This window comes from Strigops habroptila, chromosome 8 (assembly GCF_004027225.2).
Source record: "Strigops habroptila isolate Jane chromosome 8, bStrHab1.2.pri, whole genome shotgun sequence".
NCBI classification, from domain to species: domain Eukaryota; kingdom Metazoa; phylum Chordata; class Aves; order Psittaciformes; family Psittacidae; genus Strigops; species Strigops habroptila.
This window is the reverse complement of record NC_044284.2, coordinates 43,963,882-43,990,033: the sequence shown is the minus strand read 5'-3', so window position 1 is coordinate 43,990,033 and position 26,152 is coordinate 43,963,882. Positions and strand designations below refer to the sequence as shown.

The window sequence follows — 26,152 nt, the reverse complement described above, 5'->3', positions numbered from 1 at the left end:
TTATTCCATTCCCAGCTAGACTAAAAAGCCCTCTATTATTACACTTCTGCTGCTCCTGTCAGCAGAGACAAACATCTACAACTTCCACTTTGATAGAAGCATTATACAGCGTGTTTTCCAGTCCCTTCACCATTTTCACGGCTCTTCTATAAACTCTCTCCAATTTTCAGCATTTGATCCACTACTATTTTATCAGTGCAAGTTTGTTGCTGGGAAAAGCCTTCCCTTTATTTCAGCTACCCATTCATGTTCTCTCTCTCTGCCAATTTTAGAGTGCATGTGATGACCCTGAAAACCAGATTTGATTAGATGAAAGCTAACATGGTGTAAAAGATAAGGGAAAAAAAATAAGAATCTAACAATGCTCTCTCCCTTCCCCCAGTAGGAATTTGCATAGGCAAGTATCACATAGACCCCTCACAGTGGGTAGGTGTAGGGGAAAAAGTAAACAGGGTCCAGAACATAAAACGCCCTCTCTATCTCTCTAGAGGAAGTTTCATGGCAAATACTGTCAGTCAAGCTATTAATGAAAAAGCAATAAACTAATAATTTTTAACATTTCACTGTACTTAGCAGCTTATGAGACTCCATGTACTTTTCATGTTCCAAAAATGGGATTCTGCAGCAATTTGTCCATGCTAATCTAATGTTGAAGGAGCTGGGAAGGGCACTGTATGCCTAATGATGCCTCCAATACGATTTAAAGAAGCGGAAACAAAGTAGATTAAAGAAGTACACCATTCTTGTAAAATAGATTGGAGGTAATGAGGAGAGATGAAATTAAGAATATTTTCCTGTTCGTGGAATTCAAGCTCCAGTCAAAACTCTAGATGCCTGGCCAGACAAATCATACTCATGCTTGAAAAAGTTCAGGTTCTTAGCATTAAGAAGGGATGAGCCAGAAAATGAAAAATTAAAGATACTTAGCTAGAGTTACAGTAGCAAGAGAAAAAAACAAACAGCAAAATTCCAAAGGAAAAATCTGAAGTACTTTTTTAAGTCCAGCAATTTCCAGCATTTCCTAATTAGTTTTAATTAGCTCTGGCCACAGCCCACTAAAAACAGTCTCCTTTTCTTTTCCTCCTTGATCTGTCATCACCAGAGTTCAACCTGACCAACCTGCATCCACCTATAGAATAGGTGGTCTTCATCTCCAACTCATCCACCCTCAGTCATTGTTTAGGCACATTCAGGAACAGTGTTTCCATTTACACAGGAACATTCATCAAGGCACTTCACTGATGAACTGTTCTGAGGGCTGAATTCCAACCATTGACCACCCATCACCTTAAATACCAAAGGGTGGTAGAGACTCAGATGAAAATCTTTCAGGAGTGTTGCCTGAAGGAACACCCAAAAACCTACATGAACAGTTCAGTTTTCAGCAACGTTAAACAGCCTAAATCTAAACAAAGGCAGCAGTGCCATGGGAATTTAAATGCTTTAGAAACTTGACCACCAACATACACTTATAAACATGGATCCTAATGCTTTACCTTAAGCAAAAATGTAAGTCGTTACTTGGCTCATTCCCTGCAAAGTAATCCTTTTATTTTATATTGCTTTACACACTGGCCATCAGGAAAGAATTACGAACTCATCACGTAGAATGAACTTAGCAACCAGCCGTAATTCACAGTATACATACTTCTCCAGTGAATTTGGAAGCAACAGCCCAGCACCAAAAGGCTTTTGTCACCAGCAAAGAGACTTAAGCTAAAGCCCACCATAACAGCTGTCTGCTGTCATGTGTCAGACTTTGACATGGTGACCTTTCCAAACTGTAAGATATCTTCCAGGTGCCACCAACACAGCACATCTGCAGGAAGCAGAAAAACCCCTGGATAATTCATATTACATTGCAGTAGGTTAACGATTCATTGAAAACTATTTCAACACAGATAGACAAAGTGTCTTCTTGTACCTGAATTTCTGCAGAAACAATATTTTCAACCTCCCCATGCAGTTGTCTTAACACCAGCTTTTCTTTGCAGTACACTCCTACAATGACCTAAACCAGCCAGTGTGCCACTGTGTGTCATTAAGGGGAGAGGAAAACCACAAAAACAGAGAAGAACCCCCCCACAATTTCATTTACATAGGAGCTATGTAAATGAAGAATGTGGCTGGTTATAATAATCCAGTTTTTTATTCCCATTATCTTTCTCTTCTATTTTAGATCAGTTGCTACCCAAAAGTCAGTCAATCTGGATAGATGGGTTTATTTCAATCCTTTTGTACTAATTCATTGGCTCCCAAGTTCTGGTCACATGGCCTCATCGCTCTTGCTGCAATTCACCCCTTCTTCACAATGGTTTCAGCCTGTGCTCCTGTTCTCCTATGGCCTCCTCCTCTCCCTTCCCACCAGCAGCTCCCCCAAACTAGTAAGCATGTATGACTCCATCCAGAGCAAAGGAGAAGTCCCAGCACCATGTTCCCAGGTCTGGCACAGCGCAGGAAACCAGCATTAGCCATGCCCAAAGCCGGCAAAAGTTCCTAGCTCACACACAAGGCAACTGGGCGCCAGTGCTAAGTGGGCACTGGCACACAAACTGACACCAGGCCAAAACCAGATCCACCAAACTTCCACCATTTGTTTGCCTGTGACCAGCAGATCTTCATCCAAGTTCTTTAAACCCTGTTTCCTTGCAGGTGGTTCCCTTCCCTCTCTTGTCTCGGCAAAGCTTCCAATAACCCACAGTCAGAAAACATTCCAATGCCAGAAAACATTCCAGCGTCAAAACTGCTGCGTGGCAAACATTTTCCATTCATGAACATCAACCAACAAGTTTAAGCTGAACCGCTCACAGAAATATCCAGTTAACACTGAGTACCCCAGCAGGTAAACAGATTCTGGGACTGAATCATACTCCACAACCTAGCGTTTATAGGAACAAATTCTACACCAAGTATTTCAGTGGCTGGCTGAGAACAGACCAAGCAGATAAAGCAGCAGGCACGCAGAAGAGAGCCGTCGCCTACATAACTGCGCACACATGCTTCAGAGAAACACATATTCTGAGGAGCCTGAACAGGTACTTCACCAAAATCTTCTTTTTGCAAACTGCTCCAGCAGCAGTTATGACTGAAATGTATCTAATCAAATATGTATACCAGCAGACAGACATTTTAAAACACTAAACCAAGAATCCTCCATTTCCAGTAAGCAAATGATCTCAGGTCATCGAATCTAGTGCTCTATGCAGAGAACACCTTCCTGAGGGAAGAATCAGTTCTACTTTCCTCTTTTGGGACACAACATCTGAGACCTTCAGAAGAGTGTCATCTGCTGAGTGACTCAGCAGTACCCTTGTTGATGAGGACATTCAGCAGTGAGCAATACACATGCCCATAAGCAGGTAGTCACTAGGAGCTGTGGAAATTCAGAGAGCTACTCCACATCTACATCCCTCATTACCGGACAAAGCTTCTGAGGAAGCCAAACTGACCAAGGCAGCAGTGTTTTCTTATTCTTTCCAAAACATGAAAGTTAAAATGCACATGAAAAACTCAGCAACACAGTATCAAGGTATAAATTACCAAAGAAAGCAAGACAGTAGAACGATCACTGTCCTCATTCTCCACATGCACTTATATACGCATGCATGTAAATTCTGACAACTGTCATCCACTGTCTCAGCCGTTAAACACAAAGCTTAACATCAGGGCATGCAGTGTCAGCCATTTCATGGTAACACGTAAGCTGAAGTTTTTGTGTGTGTCTCACAATAACATCCGTGTATCCTAACTGTTCAAAATGTGTCTCTTCTAATGAATTTGGCTAAGTGATATCATATGTACGTTTCCCGCATATCACAAACTAAAGCTTCTGAGGTCTATTTAGTAGTCAGAACAGATTTTTAACCTGTGGAAATTTTGAAAGCTATTTTACTGCAAGTGGAAAATGTGCAGACAGTCTCTCACCAGTGACCCTCCACTCACACTGGAAAATAGGGAGGCTTAAACTTGGGACTCGATGTGAATAGTCTTCTATTTCTTTTGGTCGAAGTGAATTCGAAGTAGTTTAGGACACATGAAACTTTGATTTCTTAAAAGTCAAACAATGAAAAAACACCTAATTTCGAACCAACCATCACAGCTTTCAGCAGTTTCACAGAACTGCCAGAAAACTTTTCTGTCAACTTGAGGAACTAGTAATCAATTCCGAATGCAGCACTTCACGTCGTCAGTATGGCTGTACAATTTGTTGTCTGCATGTGAAAAGCCTGGAAGGTGAGCAGCATAACCATGGGTGGAAATGGTTACCCAGAAACACTTAGACATCAACACAGAAGGAGCACACAGACTCATTAGCCACAAAGCACAGACAAGCCAGCAGATGAAACTAAAAATCACTCTCCTAGCATAAGCTGAGCGCAGCTTCAAGGTCTTACCCCTGCTAGGCATCAACAGGCGCTTCTTCATGTTGCCTGATAGAGCACAAGTGAACAGAAAAGAGAAAAACATCACATCAGCAACCTGAACAGCAGCAGTTTAAAAAGTTCTTAATGTTAAAACACAAACAATAAGATATCAAATGTTTGTAACTATATTTCAGATAAGCTACTTATAAAGTTAGAATTAAAGGTAAAAAAAGACACTCTCCCTGCTCAATCACCATTAAACCACCTGTTTCTTTCCCCTGTTAAGGTGAGCTACCCTCCACGTTCTCACTCCTGTTACGACCAATTGAAGAGTCCCTTTTATCCTCATCTGAGAAAAAGACTGCACTTTTTCTTCCCTGACACTCTCAGGCAAGAGCAACTCTACAGAACAGAGCCCTGGAGTTCATGCCAGGAACATCCTGCATCTATCTTCCACTTCAAACATCCTCCCCTTGCCTTTTAGTCTTGAGGAGATGAAGCCCAAACTCCACTGCACAGAGATGCTCAGTGACAGGGCCAACAAAAGTGAATGCTCGGGTTCTGCACAAGGCAGGGGCAGGTTTATGCCACACCAGATCTGGCACATCTGTCCCCCTCAGCTAAGCAGCAGCCTCTGGTAACTTTACTCATAACCAGGTGATGCACACGTTACAGAGCCACCTGGGAAATGCACAGCTACTACCTACAGGTTAAAAAGCTGTAAACCTCAAAAGAAAAAGGAAGCATCACTGGATTAAGCTATAAAGGTTTTTTTTTTATACTACCCATTTAAAAAAAATCGAAAGGAAGTTTCTCCTTCACTATCACATTTGCAAGATTGGTCAAGCTAGTCAGAGTTCCACCAGCACATATGTACATATACCACCCAGGCAGTACACATCATGTGTCTTATCCAAAGGAGAAATGGGATAAGTGACTTTTTGCAAAAGGAAAGAAATTAACCTCCCTCAAGAATAACAAACTTGGATTTTATATAAAAAACTATAGTTTTAATTAATCTCTTTGTATACCAAAGGACAGAAGAAAAAGCCTACACAGGCAATATACATTTTGCAGAAAAATATTTACCATCCATTCCATTGTGTTGTTCATAACTTCTTTTTCCCAGGATAGTTGGGGACCCATTATTAATGACAGGCGTAAACTTAGCAGGAGTCAGATTGTTGAGAGAACTGGACAAGCTCTTTGCAGGATCTGGTTTCGGAGGACATGGATGAGACTCTGTTGAAAAACAGCAGGGTAGGGGTTTGTTATTAGTGAAGATACTCGAATTACAAATCTGAAAACCACCTGCAAACTTCCAAGGTGACAAAAGATACCTCTCCTTATATACAAACTATCTCAGTCAATTATTTTAACTGGAGATTGCTATTTATATAAAGCACTTTAAGTATATTTAGGAATAGACGTCTACTGAAGACATTAACCCCAATTTCATATTATCCTACAAGAAGGGCTGGTAACATAAGCACTTTGTATCTATTTCCAAAACACTATTCTCCAACAATTTGGGATCCTTTGGGGGTGCTCTATATTAAAAGCCTTCTTTGGGTAGTCATGCAACACCCCTAAATTCTAGTGAAATTATAACTTCACCAGCTTCGCAAGGTTTGCAAAAAATACAATTTCTAAATTGGCCAAACAAGTGAGGATTCAAAGCACCACTGTAACTCACAGAGTCTGAATTCAACCTCTTGGCCAAGGCAGAGATCAAGCACATGCTGCTCAGCTGAAAAGGTTTTGAGAAAGTTACAAGCAACAGCAAACGGGAGCTTTACGCACATTTTTCCCTTGCAGCCCCAACAGCCAAGTAACATATAGCTCAAACGCACATTGACCATGACACCTCCAAAAATATGTTCTTGCCAGCCTATCAGTTTCCCCCCATTTCTTTCACTCCCTTTTCCCAGCTCAACAGTCAAATGGAGACCCTGACATAGCACTAATAAAATCTCAAAATGTACTGCTACACGTTGTACAACTATTACAAGCAGGATTTTATCCAACAGCAAAACGTCTCCCTTTATTGTCTTTCTCTGGTTGCACTGTATATATCCAAAGGTTTCTTAATCAGTGTATCTCATTAGTACACAGTAGAAGTACAACACTCAACAGAGAAGTAGTAAATAATTAATAAACTCTCAGCCTTACAATATTTCATCAACAAAAATGTTCAAAGAAACATAAATTGACTCCAGTGTTTCTTACTAGTGTAAAAAAGCAATCAATTGCCTTGTTAATCTGGAGGCCTTCAAAGCACCACTGCCCAAGCTAGCTTTCGGAGGTCAGACTCACGTTAAGACTAACAACCTGAGATGTGTTTTCAGTGTAACACTAGCAACCAGCAACACTAGGGAAAATGATTTTGCATTCATTTGTAGTCAAAACTGGCCTGTCACATAGCATCACTTTAGATGCTTCCAGCACCTCAAACATACACAAAGGTTCTGGATAGAGCTACTCAGTAATCCCCCACAGACCAGCTGACGAGGCCCAGGTCCTCAAGAAAACCGTAACAAAAAAACACCAAATAACAAAACTGCAAACAAAAAACTGAACAAAACAACTAAAAAGAAAGAATGGAAGTATAGTCCCCCTTCTCTAGTTCCAGCACAGAACAGCCAGCAACTGATTGATGAGCTGTGGAAGTCAGTGTTGTCCTAAGCCAAGAGGCTTCTTGGAGAACTCAACTCTAGGTAGGAACTGCCTCCAGACAGCCCAAAAATTGGAACAGTGGACTGACCAACTGTTCCCAGAACACAATGTTTGTGCCTCCATTAGCAGATAGTAACTTGTCCTCACATAAATCAGAAGCCACAGCAAACACATTCCTCCCTTCACTTGAAATTCTGATATAGTTCCATGAGATCACAGTGGACTGCTGAGGCACTAGGTCTATCAAATTAAACAGGAAAGGAAAAAAAGGACAAGTTAATGGGAAGGTTTTCATGTTCTGTTGTTTGATTTATTTATTTTTATTTTTTTTTTTTAATCCAGAACAAGCATCTAAACCCAGAACCAAATGGAAAAAGAAATGGTCAGCAGACTAGCTAGTAGGGTTTTTGGTTTGGTTGGGGGTTTGTGTATTTGGTCGTATTTGGTTTTTTTAGTACCTAAATACCGGAGTACTGCTTCTAAAGGCTTTCGAACCACTTGCTTTAATAGCAACGGGTTTTCTGATGCCTCAGGTAAACGTGCTGTGCCTATAAAACAAAGAAAAATAATTAGAGTGCAAAGACATTTAGATATTATAGCAAAATTAAATTAATAACTCAAGTGTCCTGAAGAGCTTTCCAATTAGAAAGAAGTTTTACAGGTTGCAAGCATGTCTTGGCAACAGGACACAAATACAGGAGAATGCTAAACACAATAGCAAACATGAATATTTTAAAACAACAACTCGTGAATTTTCAACCTTATTTGTCTAGCCTACAGTCAGATAGAACCTCTGCAACATAGCTACATTTTGTGAAACCACTAGCTACATGCAAGAGATTATCTCAGGAAGTCACAACTCAAACTTTATAGGAAAGGAATCTCAAAGGGCTCCTTTGCAAGTAGGTCCCAGCTGCGTCACCACTCACATTCTGCTTTGATTGCTGCACTGTTAATAGGCAAATAGGGATGTCTTGCAGCATGCCAAGGGCGCAAGATATCTCGACATAAACGTCTGGCAATTCTTGTCAGTTTTGTTGTGTGGAGATAGAAGGCTTGTCGTGTCTTCATAGCAAACTTGGGACTCCCACTGTTTCGTACTGGCACACCATGAGGACTCTAAAAAAGAAATAAAAATAAATATTGTTTCTAAAAAATAATTATTAGAAAGTATGGTTTTAAAGAAGAGAAAGAGTATCATATAAAATCACTTTCAGCTACTGATTCACAGACATAAGAACAGAGACAGTATTACAGATGAAAATATTTTCAGCCCAGCTATTCCCCATTTCCCAAATCTTACCCATCAACATTTGGCATTTTCTTCCAAAATATCTCAAAGAAAGATACACATTTTCTCTTCAAAAGGAGGTATTTATTTCTGTGCTGTCCCAATTTTTAAAGCAGAGATCCAAAAGCCAGAGTGAAGAAGTTACCTGATGCTATCATACGACTTAGTGCTTATAGAGTCAACAGACCCTCCAACTTCGGGTGCTTAAAAGCTGCTCTGCATATACAATGCAAGCTCCTTGTAAGAAATCATTTGTAAGAGGGAAAGGAAAAATCAGAAAACAGCTGTATGGCTAAAATATACACCACAAACTCACTTCCCAAAGCAAGCTTACAGCATGCAAGAATGCTTTTGTCTCGAAGTTTCAAAAATTTCTGTTTTAATTCTTACTCTGAACTCAATGAATGCTTTTACAGAGTCATCAAATATTCTCTGTGTGTAATAAAGAATGCTACTGAAAGTCATTTATCAACTACAGAGAGCCAAAGCAGTATCTTCTTCATGAAAAGCAGCGAGTCAACCAATAAAACAATGAAAGTACTTTCTTGTTATCTCAGATCTACCCACAGCTGGAAAACAAGAAGAAATTTCAGTTTGGGGAGAACGAGGCTTTCCCCTCTCTGAATATTTACATACTTTTAAATTAACAAACAAGAGGTATAAGGCTGATAAAACCTGGAAGTTATTGCAGCAATTAGGTAGCTTCAGAGGGCAAAGAGGCGCCTGGAATGGACAGAGGTTAAACAAAAGAAATAGTATAGAAAGTAAATGATAGCAAAGACTAAGAGAGAGGAAAGAAACCAATCTAAGACCCAAGTTCAGCGTGCACTATCCTTTCTGTCCATGTGATGTAGCTACTTTTTCCAATCAGCTCAATGTGTGATGCTTCCAGATTGGACTTCCACCAAATTCAGAAAAATTCTGAGAATTTTGGTTTTTAAATAAAAGGGGAAAAATTACACAGAAGCAGCTCATACAATACCTACATAAACCTATCCAAGAGGGAAAGGCATTAATAAAAGAGGTAGAAAAACAAGATAGGGGATCTCTAAAAAGCCGCTAGCTATTTGGGGTATCTAATTTTAAATGTGCCTTGGGAAAGAGAACAGGTTTCAGGAAATAATGAATTTTTTTATGGGAAAAAAAAAAGTCCTCTTACCCCTACAGCAAAAATCATGGAAACTGAATACCAGAAACACTGGCTGGCATTTCATATCCCATGCATTTGATGCCTAGTTTGCTAAACAAATACTTGCTGATTTTTCTTTCCTTAGGGCAGTACTTGGCAACAAATTACTTATAGCTGAAGTTAACATGCCAACTTTTGCAAGACATGAAATACCAAACCCAAAGGCAACAATGGAGGATGAAGGCATTCTTTTTGTTGTTAAATATTTAAGAACAGTGAACAACTACTTAGATATCATGATACCTTGCTTTCCAGGCAAAAGCACTGAGCAGTCTGCTTTGCAAATACCTACCAAATTATTGCGGTTTGGTCCTGGTCTCTCCCCATCTAACCGTGTTGGCATTTTCAAGCCACCGTATTTCTTCCAGTAGGTCCAACAGGATGCACAGAGGCGACACTGCATGTTAGGGGGACCCCAAGAATACCACTGGTAAGACTGTGTGGCTAGAGATAACAAAGGTGGAAATTATATATATCCTTAAACAGGATCACTTTTCAGAGCTTATTCTCTTTAGAACCATCACAAAAGAAAACTCACACAAAGACAGTGCAAAGCTCAAACAGACCTTAAAAAAATGATGATGGCTTCACAGTCATCACCACTGTTAAAGATACTTGTGATTTCAGCAGAATTAATTACACTTATAAACTCCTTTTAAAACATGAACAAACAACTAGTAGGATGGGAAATTTTCCTGCCAATGAAACTGAAAGCTCTCATTTTGCAAGACCGGTAGACAACAATTTGCATGGGGGAGGAGAGCATGGGGGAGAGGGAAATTGTCTTCAGGAACTCCCCATACATTAATTTTATGACTAAAGAATGTACGGCATCTGTGACTTCACTTCTCATACAGTCCTACATTCCAGCATCTCTAAAGGCTCCCCATAAAGGAGCACAATCATTAGAAATCAGTGTATAATATCAGGCAGTAGATCAAATATGATGATATTTTATATTATTATAATGACATATATTTTGAAATCTACTAAAAAATAAGTCAAATTCATGCCTTGGTGATTCAAGTCTTTGCTCAACAGCTATTTGCAATTATGTAGAACATTTACTAACTCCCCCTTTAGTACTTCATAATTCTATTTACAAACGTAACACCAATAACTCAAGCAAAACCTCTGCTTAAATGCTGCTACGTCAAATTCCACCCCGCAACCTTTCCAAAGCCTTCTCTCCCACCCTCCACACAACACAACTTTTACTTTACTGTTTGCAGCACAGCACGCACTCTCTCTATTCACAACTGCCATACTGGCACATCACTTACTGTAACAGCTTTCACAAGCCCGTCCTGCTCCCGTGTTCTGTGCCTGTACTCCAGTACCATTCACCACTCCTGGTTTAACATTATTTACATTGATCTGGTTGGGGTTTGGCTTGTTACTTAAAACACAAAGCAGAAAGAAGGACAAACATTAACTGAGGCATGTAATTTCCTATTTGACTTTAAAAGCATGGCCCAAAATATTTGAAAATTCAGATTTCCTTCATCATGTGGCTTCCAGAACAAGCTGTGCTTACCACCAATCTCACTTCTGTGAACACACTGTCTTCGACAACATTTATATAACACTGATAATAAACTAACTATAATGACAGTTAGATGCCTTTTTCAAGAGTCCAAAACCATTTAAAAACAATAAACCAGTGAGACCACGTATTCCAGACATTCTAGTCTAGGTGACAAAATGATCTCACCTACAGATCTCTCTCAGTCCTCAACGTGAAGGATATTTTATTTAAATCTCCAAAAAGAAGACTGGGGGGATGCAGCAGGAGAGGTAGGCAGAGAAAGAGCAACTCTTGCCTTATTCAGGGAAATATAACCATAGATGCAGTCACAAATATTTCCACATTGTCTTACTGCAAAGGTTTGCATCTTGTAGCCACAATTTGCACAAGGACACCCAACCCACTGAACAAAATCTTTGGACCTTGTGTATACACAGATTTTCATGAATATGAGCTTTCTGACAAGTCTTAAGCTATGGTCTGTGCTTTTAATAGAAAACATTTACATTTCTACTAAACAGCAAAAGCCTGAAAACTTAACATCCGCAGAGCAAGAAATGCAGAAATGCATTGATGGCTGTCACTAACACATTCTAATATAACACCACCTGAATCACCTCAGCTCATCACTATACTCTGTTAAAAATGTTGACTCAGGAGGAAAAAAAAGCTACTGGCAGGAGCAGATAATGGAAGGGCAAACAAAACCTTGGCATAGAGAGCAGCATGGAATGGTACAAAATCTCTGCAGGGAAAGAGCTATCATCCAAGAGGGAAAATGAGACATTCAAAAAATCCCTGACAATTGAGGGAACAACAAGGATAGAGAATTGATATTGCAGGGACAGGACTTCTGGAGAATGGAGGGAGACGGGAGAAGCCACACAAGAAGTTTCAGACAAGAATAAACAAGGAGCTTATAAAACACGTAAGGACTCCCAGGTGCTGTTAGGAGCTCAGTTTATAGAAACAACAAAATGTAGGCAGCCTTTGGTGGCAACTTCTGAGCACAAGTCCAAACGGTAGTGCTGATTACATTTCCCCTTCATATTCCCTTACCTGAAAACCAAAGGAAGTGGACATATTCCTTTTATTTCCAACTAATAAACCCATGATTTGGAATCCACTAATTCAAGTGGAAATATCTTAAAATGGCTTTCAGAAACCACATTTTCTTATACATCAGTTGCACACTGACACAGAGTCACAGTGATTTCAGTGACCCAGAATACTTAACTACTTTTCATCCTGGTTAGTGCTGCAAAAACAGCATTGTGGGAATATGGCCAAATTAATGTCTTTCTAATGGGGCATCAATATTAGGTTTCATGTTCACAGTAATGACCCCTGAAAGCAAAGGAGTTCCAAGTGACTGAATTCCAAAGACTGTCCCTCCCAGCTCTAGAACAAACCCAAATGCCTCTGGAAAGTTTACGCTGCCCTGGAAGCCAGAAGGTCATGCTTCTCCTCATCTGAAAATGTCCGATCAGGGACTGAGATGCAGAGCTCAGTAAAGCTCCATTTCTACAGAGACATAACACATTCTGCGGTGAATGTCCTAGAAGAACCACATAAGGAGGTAAGAGAGAATTTGCCCAGTCCAGGTAAAACTTGTGATAGTGTCTTGATGGTGCTCCTTCCTGTAAAGTTCAGGGCCTTTCTGCAGAAGAAAAAGCTGAGGAGGCTGAGCAGCCCAGAAACACTGTAAATAGTTTGTTCCTTCAGTACACTGAGCAGCCCATACACAGCCCAAAGAAGCAGAGAAGCAAGGGGGAGAAAGGCCTTTAGATTAACAAGCCTGACTAGGCTTCTATTTCCTTTTGCTTATTAATTTGCATGGCTCATACAAAGATTAAAGTGTTTTGGGGTGTTTATCAGAACGGCATGAAGTTCTGACACCACAGATGGCAGGAAATCTGCAGACACATTTAACAAAGGGAAAGTTGAAAGAGGGTACATTCATGCTTCCCAGCATTATAGTGACTCTGGGATGTCACTATAGTAACCTGCTGCAAAAGAACTTTTGCCAATGATTCACTAGTAAGCTCCATGTGCAAACATTACCAAGATGCTGCAAAACAAACAGTCCTCGCAGATGCACACTGTTACAAGCAGTGTTGCTCACAGAGCAAAAGACTGAAGCAAAGAAAACAAAAGTCTCACAGCTCAACATCAGGCACACTTTTCCTTCTACACATCCTCTGAAAAAGACAGTAAAGGAGTCTGAAATCCATCAGTAAAGCACAACAAATGTTTTGGATTTTTGAGCAGCATGCCACGAAGGGTTGTAAACAGTAAGTTGAGAAAAGGACTGCATGCACTGGCATGCACATCCAAAGTGCTAAGATCTCACGTAGAAAGGAGGGTGACGGCCTGACTCCATTGTGCTGTCTACAGCCCGTATCAAACTTGTGCTTCAAGGTGAAAAATTCACTAAATCAGGCTGATCACCATGAGACACATGCTGTATTTGTGGCAGTAACTTCACTTTAGGATTTCTGGAACACGACAATTAACGTAGCTGCAACAAGCACCAGAAAGTGTCCCACTCCAAAGCTAAGGTCAAGTTTCACAGGGGCAGTAACAATAAAATTCAGGCAGCTAATGTTTTCATCATATGGGAAGAAAAAAAAAAAAAAAAGGCTCTTAATTGGTGATGATGTTAATTAAACTTATTTGAGATCACCAAAGCCTGCTACAGCTATTAACAAGAGAATTAGATGAATAACTGGAAGAACCATTAAGCAATTAATGAAGCTGAAATGAAAGATGCAAATAAGGTAGTAAGAATACTGATGGTGTGGTAAGCTACCATTTCCAGTTTTTACATCAAGAATGGAAGTCTCTTAAATGGCTTTCAATTGCAATGGAGCAGTCAGTTATGCTAGAATAGGGATCATGAAGTACAAATTTCTGGGCTGTATTCTGCAGGAGATCAGTCTCAACTGAAAAGATTAAGGTGATAAAGCACATGCAGAAAGGCGGCACTGGAAACCAGCCATCATGGACTGAAGCCCCTGCCACAAAAAACCCAACCTGAAGATAACCCCAAGCCACGCAGAACACTGAAATCCTTTTGCTGTATGTCATCCAAAGCTTTGACTTAGTCCCCCTGTTTCCCTATTTGCTTAAAAAAAGAAGCAGGGTAAGGAGAATAATATTTCTCTACTTTACAAGTGTTTGCAAGGCAGCGTTTGCAGCTTGTCAAAGTGCTTTGAGATTCTCAGATAAAATTCTGTAGTAGAATATATTAATTTACATTTACACATGTACATTTAAAATTTGCATTATTTACATCAATACATTTGGGAGATTGGGGATTGCATGGAGCACTTCATTCTTCCCTTTCTGTTCTTATCCCTTCTGGTATCACTTAGATCAAAAGAGAGAAAAGCCACACAAAATTGTATGTCTCTGCTGTTACGATCTGCAGACGTCATAATCCCAAAAAGCAACAGCTACACAACCAGACCATCACCAAAAAGCAGCAAGTAACTAGTACATATGATGCCCATAAGATTAGCAAAATGAGAATATGACTTCCACAACAGTCTGAAGACTATGTCTGGGTACATAGAAGGAGAAAGAGATGGAGACTACATCTGCATCAAGAAAGGTCTCCGAGTCCTGCATTCACGCTAATGAATGGCAGGATGAAGGATGTGAGAACATGGAATCTCTCTGTGCATTCAGGCTTCTGCTGCTGCTTTATTTAACACCTCTCCCACTGACAGAGAAATTGCTACAGAAAATAATTCCCCCACTCCCACAGTATTTCCTGAAAGCAGAATTCAACTGATTTTATGCCTTCTCCTTTCACCAAGAAGTCATAAAATACTGCTTTCCAACCTAAGGAATGCATTACAAAGCCACACATCCAAACACTGGGTTCAATCACATCAACTACAGATGTCTGTCCCAAAATCAGGGTTGTTCTTGGAAGGAACACAGAAATGTTTGTTCAATATCTAGGATGTTGGTTTAGGACTTGATAACCTCACATCAATTACCTGTATGACACTCCATGCTTCAGTTACCCACATTAAAAATTTGGGCCGCAGCCTCAAGTTAAAAAATATCAACTTGAATGCCTCAATTTGACCTGTTACTTTTTAACTGTATAAAATGTATGTGACATGAGAAATAAGTTTTGAAGACTGCTTCTATTGTTTTTCTTATCCTCCTCCCCTCTCCTCCCCCCAATTTTCCTGTTAACATCACAGGAACAAATGAGGTGTCCTATCAGTAGAACACAGCCAGAGACACCACCCCACACCCACCCCACCCCCCACCCCCCAAAAAAAAAAAAAAAAAGGTAAAATGAACCCTGAAATCCTCAAATCCTCCAGGGTTTCTCTCTGCAAACAATTTTACACCAGTTATCGTTACAATAGGGAATAGGCTTCACCCAATCAGCTGATACACTTCTGTGTAGGTCTTGTGACAGCCTACATCAAGGAATTTATTTTCAAGGTGGCAAGTGGATCATAATGGTTCAAGCGTCGAAACAGGAATGGGCTCAGTAAGATGATAACGGCAAATCAATAACATTGTTATTTAGATCCCTACACTCTGTATTTCTATCACAAGCCAAGAATATAATCTTCTAGGTCACAAGATAATGAAGATGTAATACACTGCCTATATCCAGACCTTGTACTGAAATTTGAGTAGAAACAATAAAAAAAAAAAAAAAATCTTAGAAACACTTGATTGTTGCCCCATTTGGAGGTATGAATAGCAAAAAAGCAGCAGAAGCATTCACGTGGGAGTAAAGAAGTCGTATATGCAACCAATACTTTTCCTAACACACAGGCATGGATATTGAAAGAGAAGGAAAATTTGACACCCATTTTATCAATTAAACAATACGTTAGTTAAGGTATAACACTCACAAAATCAACTGTGACTGGAAATCAAGGCCAGAGACAAAAAGAGCAACCACACAGACAGAGACAGAAGTCTTCCTGAAGTAGAAAGGTAAGTTGCTGATTTGATTATATTCTCCAGATAGCAACCAGAACCATCTTGCTGAGATACAGTGTTGAGGGATACCACTCCAGACAGCCATTATCAAATGAGCTTCATAACCTTTCAAATACAGAGCCCTACCTACATACATTATAATCCAAAAGCAAAAGCAAGACTACCAGCCTCTCTCATCTGCAATATCCTTTTGCATCTGCAGTCTAAATTACATTGGCTTTTGCTTTACAAGCTTATCACACTGTGAATTCATGTTTAATTTGATGTCCAGCGTCCCTCTGCAGAGTAACACCATGCACAAAAGCAATACTGTTGAAAAACTGCATGACAAGAAATCTATTTGGCTTCACTCTGAATATTACACCTGATTTTTAGTAAATTCACCTGAGAGATACTGACATATTTCAAAGCAAAAAAGAAATCAGGGATCCTCTATTTTCACATGAAATAAGGGATGGTCTTGCAAGCTAAATATGTGAAACTTGGTTTTGCCTTAAGTAATGGAACACATGGTAGAAGTTCATAAATATTTGAAAGGAGATTGTATTAAAGAGTGAAGGAATTATTGGGGATAATACACATGGGAATGTATCTGGGAGTGAAAGCTGAAAAGAGAAAGGGCAGAGGAGATTTTAAATTCTGCACTGTAACAACTGTTGACTGGATTATGCAGAAGAAATGCAATAGAGGGAACACTTTAATAAGAATTTATATACATATATTTATATACCATTATGTATTATTTTTAATATATTTCCACATACAATTTTTATATATATATATCACATTAGGAAACAACCACGTATGGTGATCCACTGATGACAAAAATGAAGAAAAAGAGAGGTATTATCAAACAGTTAATTAGCTACCCTTTTATTCACGACCATGCTGACCTGCTAGCAAGTCCCCAACTCCCAGTTGGTATAAAATAAAAATCAGAAGATACGTAATGATTGCTTCAGGATGGGAACATTACACAGGATGAAGGAAATGAGCACCATGACAGCACACCATCCTAACCAGGAAAGCCCCAAAGGGAAAGTCCTCTGCTGCCCATCAAGGAAATTCACTTCTGGAACACAGAGTAAGGTCGGTACATGGGAACAGCTTTGTTTTTTACATACACATAAGCAGCAGCATAAGTGTACTGGGAGGAATGCTGCTTTGTTCTAGCCAGCTCTGAATTATCAAAGCTATCATGTTTTCTTCCACAGGGTGGCTAGTTCTTTATTAGCATCAGGGTGGTTAGCATTAACTCATCTAAAATAAAAGGGAATTCAAGCATCAGCATAACGTTCATTTTATTGGTAACCTGATTTAATAGTTGAACAGACATGTCAGAGAACTATGTCTCTCATTATATAAGTAAAGCAAATATATAATACTGGCAGGTCATCAAAACTGCTACACCGAACTCTCTACAATGAAATAGAAACCAAAACAATACAAAAAGATACTTACTAGTTGGGTATATACACTTGCTTTAGTTTGCTTTCTGCTTCTGCTGCTTTCAATCGTTTCTTTAAAAAGAAAAGAAGAATGAAGAAAGTTACAATAAAAATAAAATAAGCAATATTTTTATAGGAATATTACTTGACTTCTAGGTAAAACTTCAGCACTTATTAAGGTACAATGAAGTTCTCCTTTCACTGAGCAGCTACCACAAAAACTTTTTCCAACAGGAAAGCATCCTCTGAAAACGATTGCAAGCATCAGATAATTTTGTACATGGCTTTTCAAAAAGTCAAAGAGATGACAATCTACTGCTTATAAGGACAAACTTTTAATTCCCATTCACTTCAATACATATTCATGCGTTGTTCCTGCCACAACCTCCCTCTTTTTTCACCTGCAGAGGAAAATCTGATGTATCAGTTTATGTTTGTTCTCCACGACAACATTCACCAACTGGACAATAACAGGTATAGTAATGCACCCTCTCCATCACATCTACTCAACCGTTCAACCATTTCAAGGAAGACTTCTTTGTTGATAGTCCTCACTTTTGAAGACCAAGTGACTCAGGAGATTTTCTTTAAAAGTTGAAAAGGCCCCTAATGAAAACCAACACTGCCAGGACATTAAGGAACATTAACACAGATGTGTTTACAGGAAACACATACAAGAAGTAGAGTTTCAGAGCATGGGGACACAGTACACACCATTTGTCTCTTTCTGTGGCCCTACTTCACTAAAACCATTCGTTAACTTCTGTCTACATTTCTGTAGTAATGGATCAGAGGATCTTTTCAATGGGATGTATGGAGAAAACTCTCCCAGAATGGCTCTGCTCCTTTCTTTCATTTAGCTACTGCTGTGAACTTGCAGATAGCCCACAAGAACATGTCAGAGGTGTGCAATCAGCATAAGCTTTACTAACTGGCAAGAATCCCTTTTATAACTCAAACCTTCACACCATTTAAAAAGAGAGACATTCTAAGGCTCAAGTTTTCTCTTTATTACATAACCTAAATTAATTTAGGGTGAACCTTTGGAGGCCTCTAGTCTGACCTCCTGCTCAATGCCAGGGTCATGCTCTTCAACATTCATGCTGGTAACACCAGTCTGCATAAACCCACAACAGTGTTTTCCAGACAAACCAGCAGCATGGCTATATTCTAGACAAACAAGTTAACTCAACATTTTCTATGCAGCAGCCTCAAGGTACAGCCTATGAAAATAATTGAAAGCTAAATTCAGTATCTTCATAGAAACAGTAAGCACCAGAAAAAGGTAATAAAATTGAAGAGCGTGTCACTGAGGAACTGGACAAACATTTTTACAGGGTCACAATGAACACACAGAAACAACAAAGTCAAAGTTTCCCGTAAGCATAAAGCTTGCTCTGATCAGAAGGACAGGCTTAAGCAATGGTTTTCCATTTGACAGTCTGACAGTTTCTCACCAAAGCTCTCTAGACTCGTTAAGAATTCCTCTCTTTCCTTCTCCTGCAAATAAAAAGTCAACCTATCTTAGAAATCAAAGAATAAAAATTTCAGAGAAAAAGAACAAGGACTGAAAAAGCAGAACTTCTGAAAGTTATCCTGATGCTATGGATACACCTTCACAGTGCTGCATCCAAAAGCTGACTTCTTTCTGCCGGTGTAGGCAAGTTTCCCAGATCCTGATGAATCCTATAGACTTGGAGGAATCAATAATACAGGTTTTGCTGGCAACTGGTGATGGAACTAAAAAGGTTCTTCCTTTGAATACAGGCTTCAAAGTCAAACATTTTCAAACCACCCTACCAACATATTTTTATGTAAGAAACCAAAGCATCCAATGATGCCTCACAAAAGTGCTATGACAGTGGCTTTCCAAACAGCATCAGAATTCCTCCTCAACTTTGCAGAGAGACATCACCCAAAAGAAGTCACCCTTCAACAAAATGCATGCTCAGATGCCTTCCTGCTCAAGAACTGGCAGCTGTTCCACCCACAGCGTGAACTGGAAAACAGGTAGTCTTTCCCCAGGCACAGACTACCAGGGCAGTTACGCCAACAGATGAACAGCCACAGAGCTCATCATCTCCTTAAGGAAGTCCAATATAGTTTCACAGAATGGTTAGGGTTGGAAAGAACCTTAAGATCATCTAGTTCCAACCCCCCTGCCATGGGCAGGGACACCTCACCCTAGACCATGTCACCCAAGGCTCTGTCCAACCTGGCCTTGAACACCACCAGGGATGGAGCATTTACCACTTCTTCGGGCAACCTGTTCCAGTGTCTCGTCACCCTCCCAGTAAAGAACTTCCTCCTTATATCTAACCTAAACTTCCCCTGTTTAAGTTTAAACCCATTACCCCTTGTCCTATCGCTACAGTCACTGACGAAGAGTCCCTCTCCAGCATCCTTGTAGGCCCCCTTCAGATACTGGAAGGCTGCTATGAGGTCTCCACGCAGCCTTCTCTTCTCCAGGCTGAACAGCCCCAACTTTCTCAGCCTGTCTTCATACAGGAAGTGCTCCAGCCCCCTGATCATCCTCGTGGCCCTCCTCTGAACTTGCTCCAACAGCTCCATGTCCTTCTTATGTTGAGGACACCAGAACTGCACACAGTATTCCAAGTGGAGTCTCACAAGAGCAAAGTAGAGGGGCAGCATCATCTCTTTCAACCTGCTGGTCACACTCCTTTTGATGCAGCCCAGTATACTGCATCAGATACTGATAAACATCAGATACTGACAAACAGCTTAAAATACTGCTTGATGAACCTTGTATAAGGACTGTATTTCCTTAAGACCTAAAAGCAGGAAATTCAGGGAATGTCCACTGGTACAGAACTGCTTGGGTTATTTTCTACTAGATTTCTAGATTTGGCAGGGGGGAAAGCTGCTGTTTGCTTGACAAAAGCTCCCAAGGGGACTATCTAGACTCATTATGTTATGACAGTTTTGGAAATCTATGAATGCAAAAGCTTCATGCAAGCACGAAGTATTACCAGCAGCTGAAATATTCTACTATCCACAATGTAAAGTCATTTGCCTTGGAGACATCCTTAATTTAGGGCATTGAGCAACATTTTAGTAAACTGGTGATGAATGTTAACTTCACACCACAGATCTTTGTGATTGAAGACCATGGTGCAAACTCTGAGCTAACAACTGCCATAAGTCACCTGGACCTAGCAATACCCTGCTCTCCTACAGCTGCCTGGGGATCAGCACAGAGCATGACATACAGCATATGCCTTTATTACAAACTAGTATACCAGGAAAATTGAAGGTTTTCAGAAGGTACCACAATGGACTGGATAAGTAGAGGTTTTGCACCAAGTACGTACTGCTGTGGGCAATCAATAGTCCAGATATGATGAGTTTCCTGACACTGACTGATACCAGAAGGTACAAAAGAAAGGTGCCTGAAACATAGTCATGCACAATTTCAGCATAACCCCTTCACAGAGAAAGTGCTTTGCTAGGTTCTTGGCCAGTTATTAATTGATTTGTGCTCGAAGTGTATTTACACCATAAATTCTTAATGTTGTCTGATGAAGTTAGGAATGTCCTCATCCACAAAAAAGCCCTGAACATTTGCAACTTTTCCTTAGTAGTTTGGCTTAAATGAAATCTGTTGTCTTTGAGTTATTTATGTATCCTAAGTATACCCTCTTATTTATCTCATCATATTTTCCCCATCTGTAAAAGGGAGATACTACCAACTTGTCTATCCCACAGAGACCAAGGGATTAAAATTGTAAGCACCGTACATTCGAGCTACTACAAACATCTGTCCTTTATATATCCTCTCCCTATATTTGATATCTTTCATTCTACTCACTAAGCTTGTTGGTGATCATTTTAGAAAGAGTGAACATTTATAAAGAGGAAATAACAGAAGAAATCCAGGAATGCAACGGATGTTTCAATGTCCACAACACAAGAGTTGGGTTGGTAGACAGAACAGGGACACCTCAAACATTCTTAAACATTAAGCCTTTATGATAGGGAAGATTAATCGCATTTTCTGGATTTAGAGGAGAAATTTCACACAGTTTATTCTTTTTCAAAACTCTGAAATACAAGTGCTGCTGGGGAGCAGGGGAGATGGGACAGAAAAGGTAGCTAGTCTGTGATGCATTTGAAAGAAGTGTTTCCAGCTGCTTGTGCTCCAGCAACACATCTGAGCACTGATGTGTGGTACCTAAAGTCTCTGTCTCTTGCTTGCCAAAACTGCCATAGTTCCAATGTTAGTGTAAGCTTAACAGGAGGTGTTTGGGGATAAAATGTACTACGTATGTGGAAAACCATTTCTTTGATGTTGTTTCTACTCTGCTAGCACACAGAACTTTATGAAGGCTAGTACATTAAGATGTCACTCTCTGCTCCTGGCTAGGTACAAAGGCAGCTTGCTTCCTTTAATAAAGATATTTTCTACCCGCATCAAGATTTACCCAGACCTCCCTCCTTTACTTAAGCTCCCTACTCATGTAGTCAAATATAAGGGCACTTCCACTTTCTCCAGTATCTTCTCAACACTATACATACCTTAAAACTAATTGTCTATTCCTTGGACTTTTCCAATGGCCCTTCCACATAAGAAATAGAACAGCAGAGATTGATGATATTTGATCTTCCCCCTCAAGTTATATGCTCCTCAAGCACAAATAAAAATGCAAAAAGTAAACTAAAGCCTTCAATTCCCTAAAAGCATATGACTAATTCAGTCATCTGCCACTGCTAACTGCCATGTCTCAAGCTCTTCTCAACTGCACCTCAACAGGTATAAAGAGTTATGTTTTAAAGCTTTCAGAACTTCCCCTCATGATATGAAAACAGGAGAAGAATTTAAAGATCTGGGTGGGGAGGAAGGAGGGAAGGGAAATAAAAAATCACCCTGGAATTCACAACTATATAAGAATTCAACTTTTACTTTGGATGAAAATGTAGGCATACACAAACATCACATCAGCTCTGAAAGAGTTTTTACATCTCTGGGGGAAGTCACCAAACAGCAGTTACTCAGTGGATGCCACTTCAAACCCTTCTGAATCAGAAATATATACTCTTGTGAATTGACTCAGGAAATGTGTCTCAAGAAAAGGATGCATTCAAAGGAGATACAGGATACTGAATTTGGAATGTATCTCCTGTTTTCTTCACAAGAACTCTGAAAGGGTGTCTTTGACAGGACAACTCTTGGGATCACTTTGGACAGACATTCAGGAGCCTGCATCAGACCACAAATTCAGTGTTGACATTGCAGTAGAATTAATCCTTCCAGCAGTTCTGTTCTTGGAGGGTCAGTATATCTTTTGATATGACTGAACTCCTAATTACCTTGGGTAACCTTCAAACACGGGGTATAGCTGAAGCCAAATAAAAATTACTGGATAAGAGATCCAAGAGCATGCTCCAAAATGCTCAATCACAGTATCTTACTCACGAGACAAGGAAGTGCTGTATTAAGCCTTTTGATCTTAGGTATACCAACATACGTATACCTTATTGTTCCGAGAAAAGGTCTTCTGTTGAAGTCAACTAAAAATTTAGCTTCCTCAATGGCACGAAACAGATGGATTCTGCTTCAGGATTATGACAATGCTTACTCAGTCCAAGAAAATCTCAAAGGAAATACAGAAGGATGTAAGCAGTTCCCAACTAACTGTTTTTCATCAAAGCAGGCAATTGGCTGATGACAACGAACTTCATTATTATGTTGTATAACTCTGAGAGACAGTATAAATGGAAGTTTTTATGTTAATTCAGCCAAAGATTCTACAGGAATGAGCAAGTTACCAATATTTTTTTAAAGACAATAGCATATAGCCTTGGAATATAATTTAATCACCCTCCTCAAAGGAGGGCAAGTCAAAGTGAAACAATTTGGGATACACACTTTTCATATCCTTACTTAGCATATTCATGTACAAAAATGCTGTTAGCCCCAGAATCATTTTGTGGTATTAGAGTCAGGAAAGAATCTACACAGACAAAACACTATGAAGAAACAGATGGAAAAAGTGGTGAGGGATGTGCTTTGCCAAAGACTCTGCACACATCAATAAAAACGTAATACACCATTATTTCAACTACAACTTCCTATGCTTTCTTTGTGGTTATTTATAGATTGCTCTCCCAGGCTTTTTATAAATGTTTAATAGTATTATTTGCTTGTACAAGCTGGGAATTTGAGATGATGTCTTCAGCTCAGTTCAGACTTAATTGATGTGATATCTCTGTACTGCAATTTCTACCTGTTTGGCTTACACTCATACTGTCTCTTAAGTGCAGAGCCTCTAAATGGAAGTTTTCCCCAAATCCCACTCCCTGGGACGCTACTGGGCAGAACATGTAAGGTACAGTACAACCATGACAGAAACCCCACTGCACAGGACTATTACAAAACAGTAGAGAAACTGTGGGTTTTCTGGGTTTTTTAATTGCTGCAAGAACAAATAATCAAAGTCTTTCATGCAACTATTCCCTCTGCAACTTTGTCTATGCAGAAGAAAGTTCAAGAAAGTGGAAACAGCAAAAGAATTTAACCACTTCCTAATCAAGGCAGTTTCTCCAGTTGTTTTGCCTTCCCAGCACACAACTTCTCACTTTTTCTGATACCTACCATACTGCTAGATGGATTTTTATGACTAAGTGAGGTGAGATAAAATATGCAGGAAAGAAGATAAATGGATTCTTCTCAGTGCAAATATTGAGCATAGAACAAGCTGAGTACATCTCCTAAACAGCTGTAGTCAGAGAATATAGTAGCACTCACTATATCAACAATACACACAGTTCGATGGCGAAGGAAAGACCATGACCTCATTTCTCCAGCACATTTTTCCCCACCATGCCAGCTTCCATCACCATCCCACTGTTTTACCACCCATTCTTTTACTGGAAGCAGAAGTTTACATTGAAGAATGAACTTGAGGAAATATTGGAATGAGGATGCCATTAATAAAAAATACAAAATTGATGCAAAAAAGAGTTCTCACTTGTCCTGAGGATCCATCTGTAATTTAAAGAGTGTTCCAATCAGAAAGAAAAAGGTAAAAATCACATTGCAAACCAAGGTGCCCAAACATAGCACATGCTGAATACTGGTCAATGCCTCAGGCATCTTCTCTTTATCATAGGCTGAACTTCCAAAGAAGCAAGTTAAGGCACGACATTTTTGTAATTCCACTTTTTCTAATACTTCAAATAGATGCTTAAACATAAAGCTGATAATTATAATGAAAAACCCATTATATATTTCTCCCTTCTTTTAATTAATTTTTCCATTAAATATTATAAGTAGTTTTCAGCATCTAATAGTCTGCAACATTTTGCATGCTGCTTGCACTGTGCTTTAAGGAACCAAGCAGCCTTCGTATTTAAACAAGTAGAGATAAAAATGATTGTAAACACTAGTCAAAGTTGATACTCAAGTATAACGAGTCTGGGAATTTGAGCCATCAATGCTTCCCAGACAAACTCTTGGAGTGCTTACATGGGGAACCTCCGTGCATCTGAATCAGAGTCATAGGCAGGCAGAGATGGAGAATTAGCATGGATGCCTGCTGTATAGCACTGCCCATCCCCTAAGAAGTCAAAACTGAAGTTAATGCTGATCTTGAACTCTATGGGCAGAAATTAACTGTATTCCTTTCCTCAAACTGCTGAATTCCTAACCTGACATTTGAAAGCTCCAAACAAAAAAAGTGGAAGCAAACATGAAAAGAAAGCACAAATGCCAATGCTACATGTTTGCATCCACAGAATGGCTGATAAGTTTAGTGACAAAAGAGATTGTTTGGTGCTTCAGACAATTACAGAACCCACCTATTGGAAAGACTGAACCCCAAGAGGGAGAATAAAACAACGACGCTTGGTTTCAAAGGCAAGAAAAATATCTTCCGTTTGAAAGAAAGAGATGATTCTGACTCTCTTACCTGCTGAACGTATCTGTCTGTAGTTTTCCACATATAGTAATATTCTATTATGCTTGTTAAGGACTTCCATGGGAGCTAGGGACATAAAGAAAAAGCAGCAGTCATTGCAGGGAACTGGCACACAGACTCACTGAAATTCACATGATTCCTTTGACAGTTTCTAGCAGAGTCTTGCAACTACTAACCCTCCTAACAAAAAAAGACAGTCTGAATCTCTAAGGGCATTAGATGCGCATGGGACCCATGTTAAATGACATGCTCTTCCAAAAGATAGTGCTTTCAGTGTAGAAGTAGAGCAGGTTACAGGTAAATCTTCATGCTGCATTGGCTCCACAGTAAACAATTCAAGAGGCACAATGTGGAAGGAAGCCCACTGGCTCAGACTCTCTCTGAGCAGCAAAGACTCGAGCAAGAGTCACAACTACACCATCACAATTCTGATCTGCTTGGCTTCTATGGAGTTGGCCCATTAAAAAAAACCAGTAATAGCTACTAACAGAATTGTGCCCTGCCAGCTCTGTTCTCTGTGTGAGAAGCACAAAGATTTCAGCAGGACCAGTGTGTTCTGCTGTTTCCAAGTCCCTCTGTCTAAAAGATTAGAGTGCGGCATAAGAAACACTAAAACGACTTGTTTTGTTCCAGAGGACTCAAACAGCGATAGAGTGAAACTTGGCTCTCTTTACTGCACTCCATTCAATCTGCAGGCTGAGCACTAGGGTAGACCTTTGGCCAAACTACAGGA

At 39.7% G+C, this 26,152-nt stretch overlaps 1 protein-coding gene across 5 annotated transcripts in view; it reads right to left on the bottom strand.

Moving 5' to 3' along the window:
- Nucleotides 1–26,152, bottom strand: part of MTA1 (metastasis associated 1) — an 82,241-nt gene that overhangs the window by 16,585 nt on the left and 39,504 nt on the right. For 4 of the 5 annotated variants that reach the window (XM_030493570.1, XM_030493572.1, XM_030493573.2 and 1 more), the window contains exons 10-17: nucleotides 25,411–25,485; nucleotides 17,496–17,554; nucleotides 10,804–10,919; nucleotides 9,813–9,964; nucleotides 7,970–8,159; nucleotides 7,499–7,588; nucleotides 5,454–5,606; nucleotides 4,395–4,430 (exon numbers count right to left, since the gene is read on the bottom strand). In XM_030493570.1, coding sequence (XP_030349430.1) covers nucleotides 4,395–4,430; nucleotides 5,454–5,606; nucleotides 7,499–7,588; nucleotides 7,970–8,159; nucleotides 9,813–9,964; nucleotides 10,804–10,919; nucleotides 17,496–17,554; nucleotides 25,411–25,485 — 871 coding nt within the window. Of the gene's footprint in view, nucleotides 1–4,394; nucleotides 4,431–5,453; nucleotides 5,607–7,498; nucleotides 7,589–7,969; nucleotides 8,160–9,812; nucleotides 9,965–10,803; nucleotides 10,920–17,495; nucleotides 17,555–25,410; nucleotides 25,486–26,152 lie in introns of those variants that run through there. The other variant, XM_030493574.1, reaches the window with a different exon arrangement.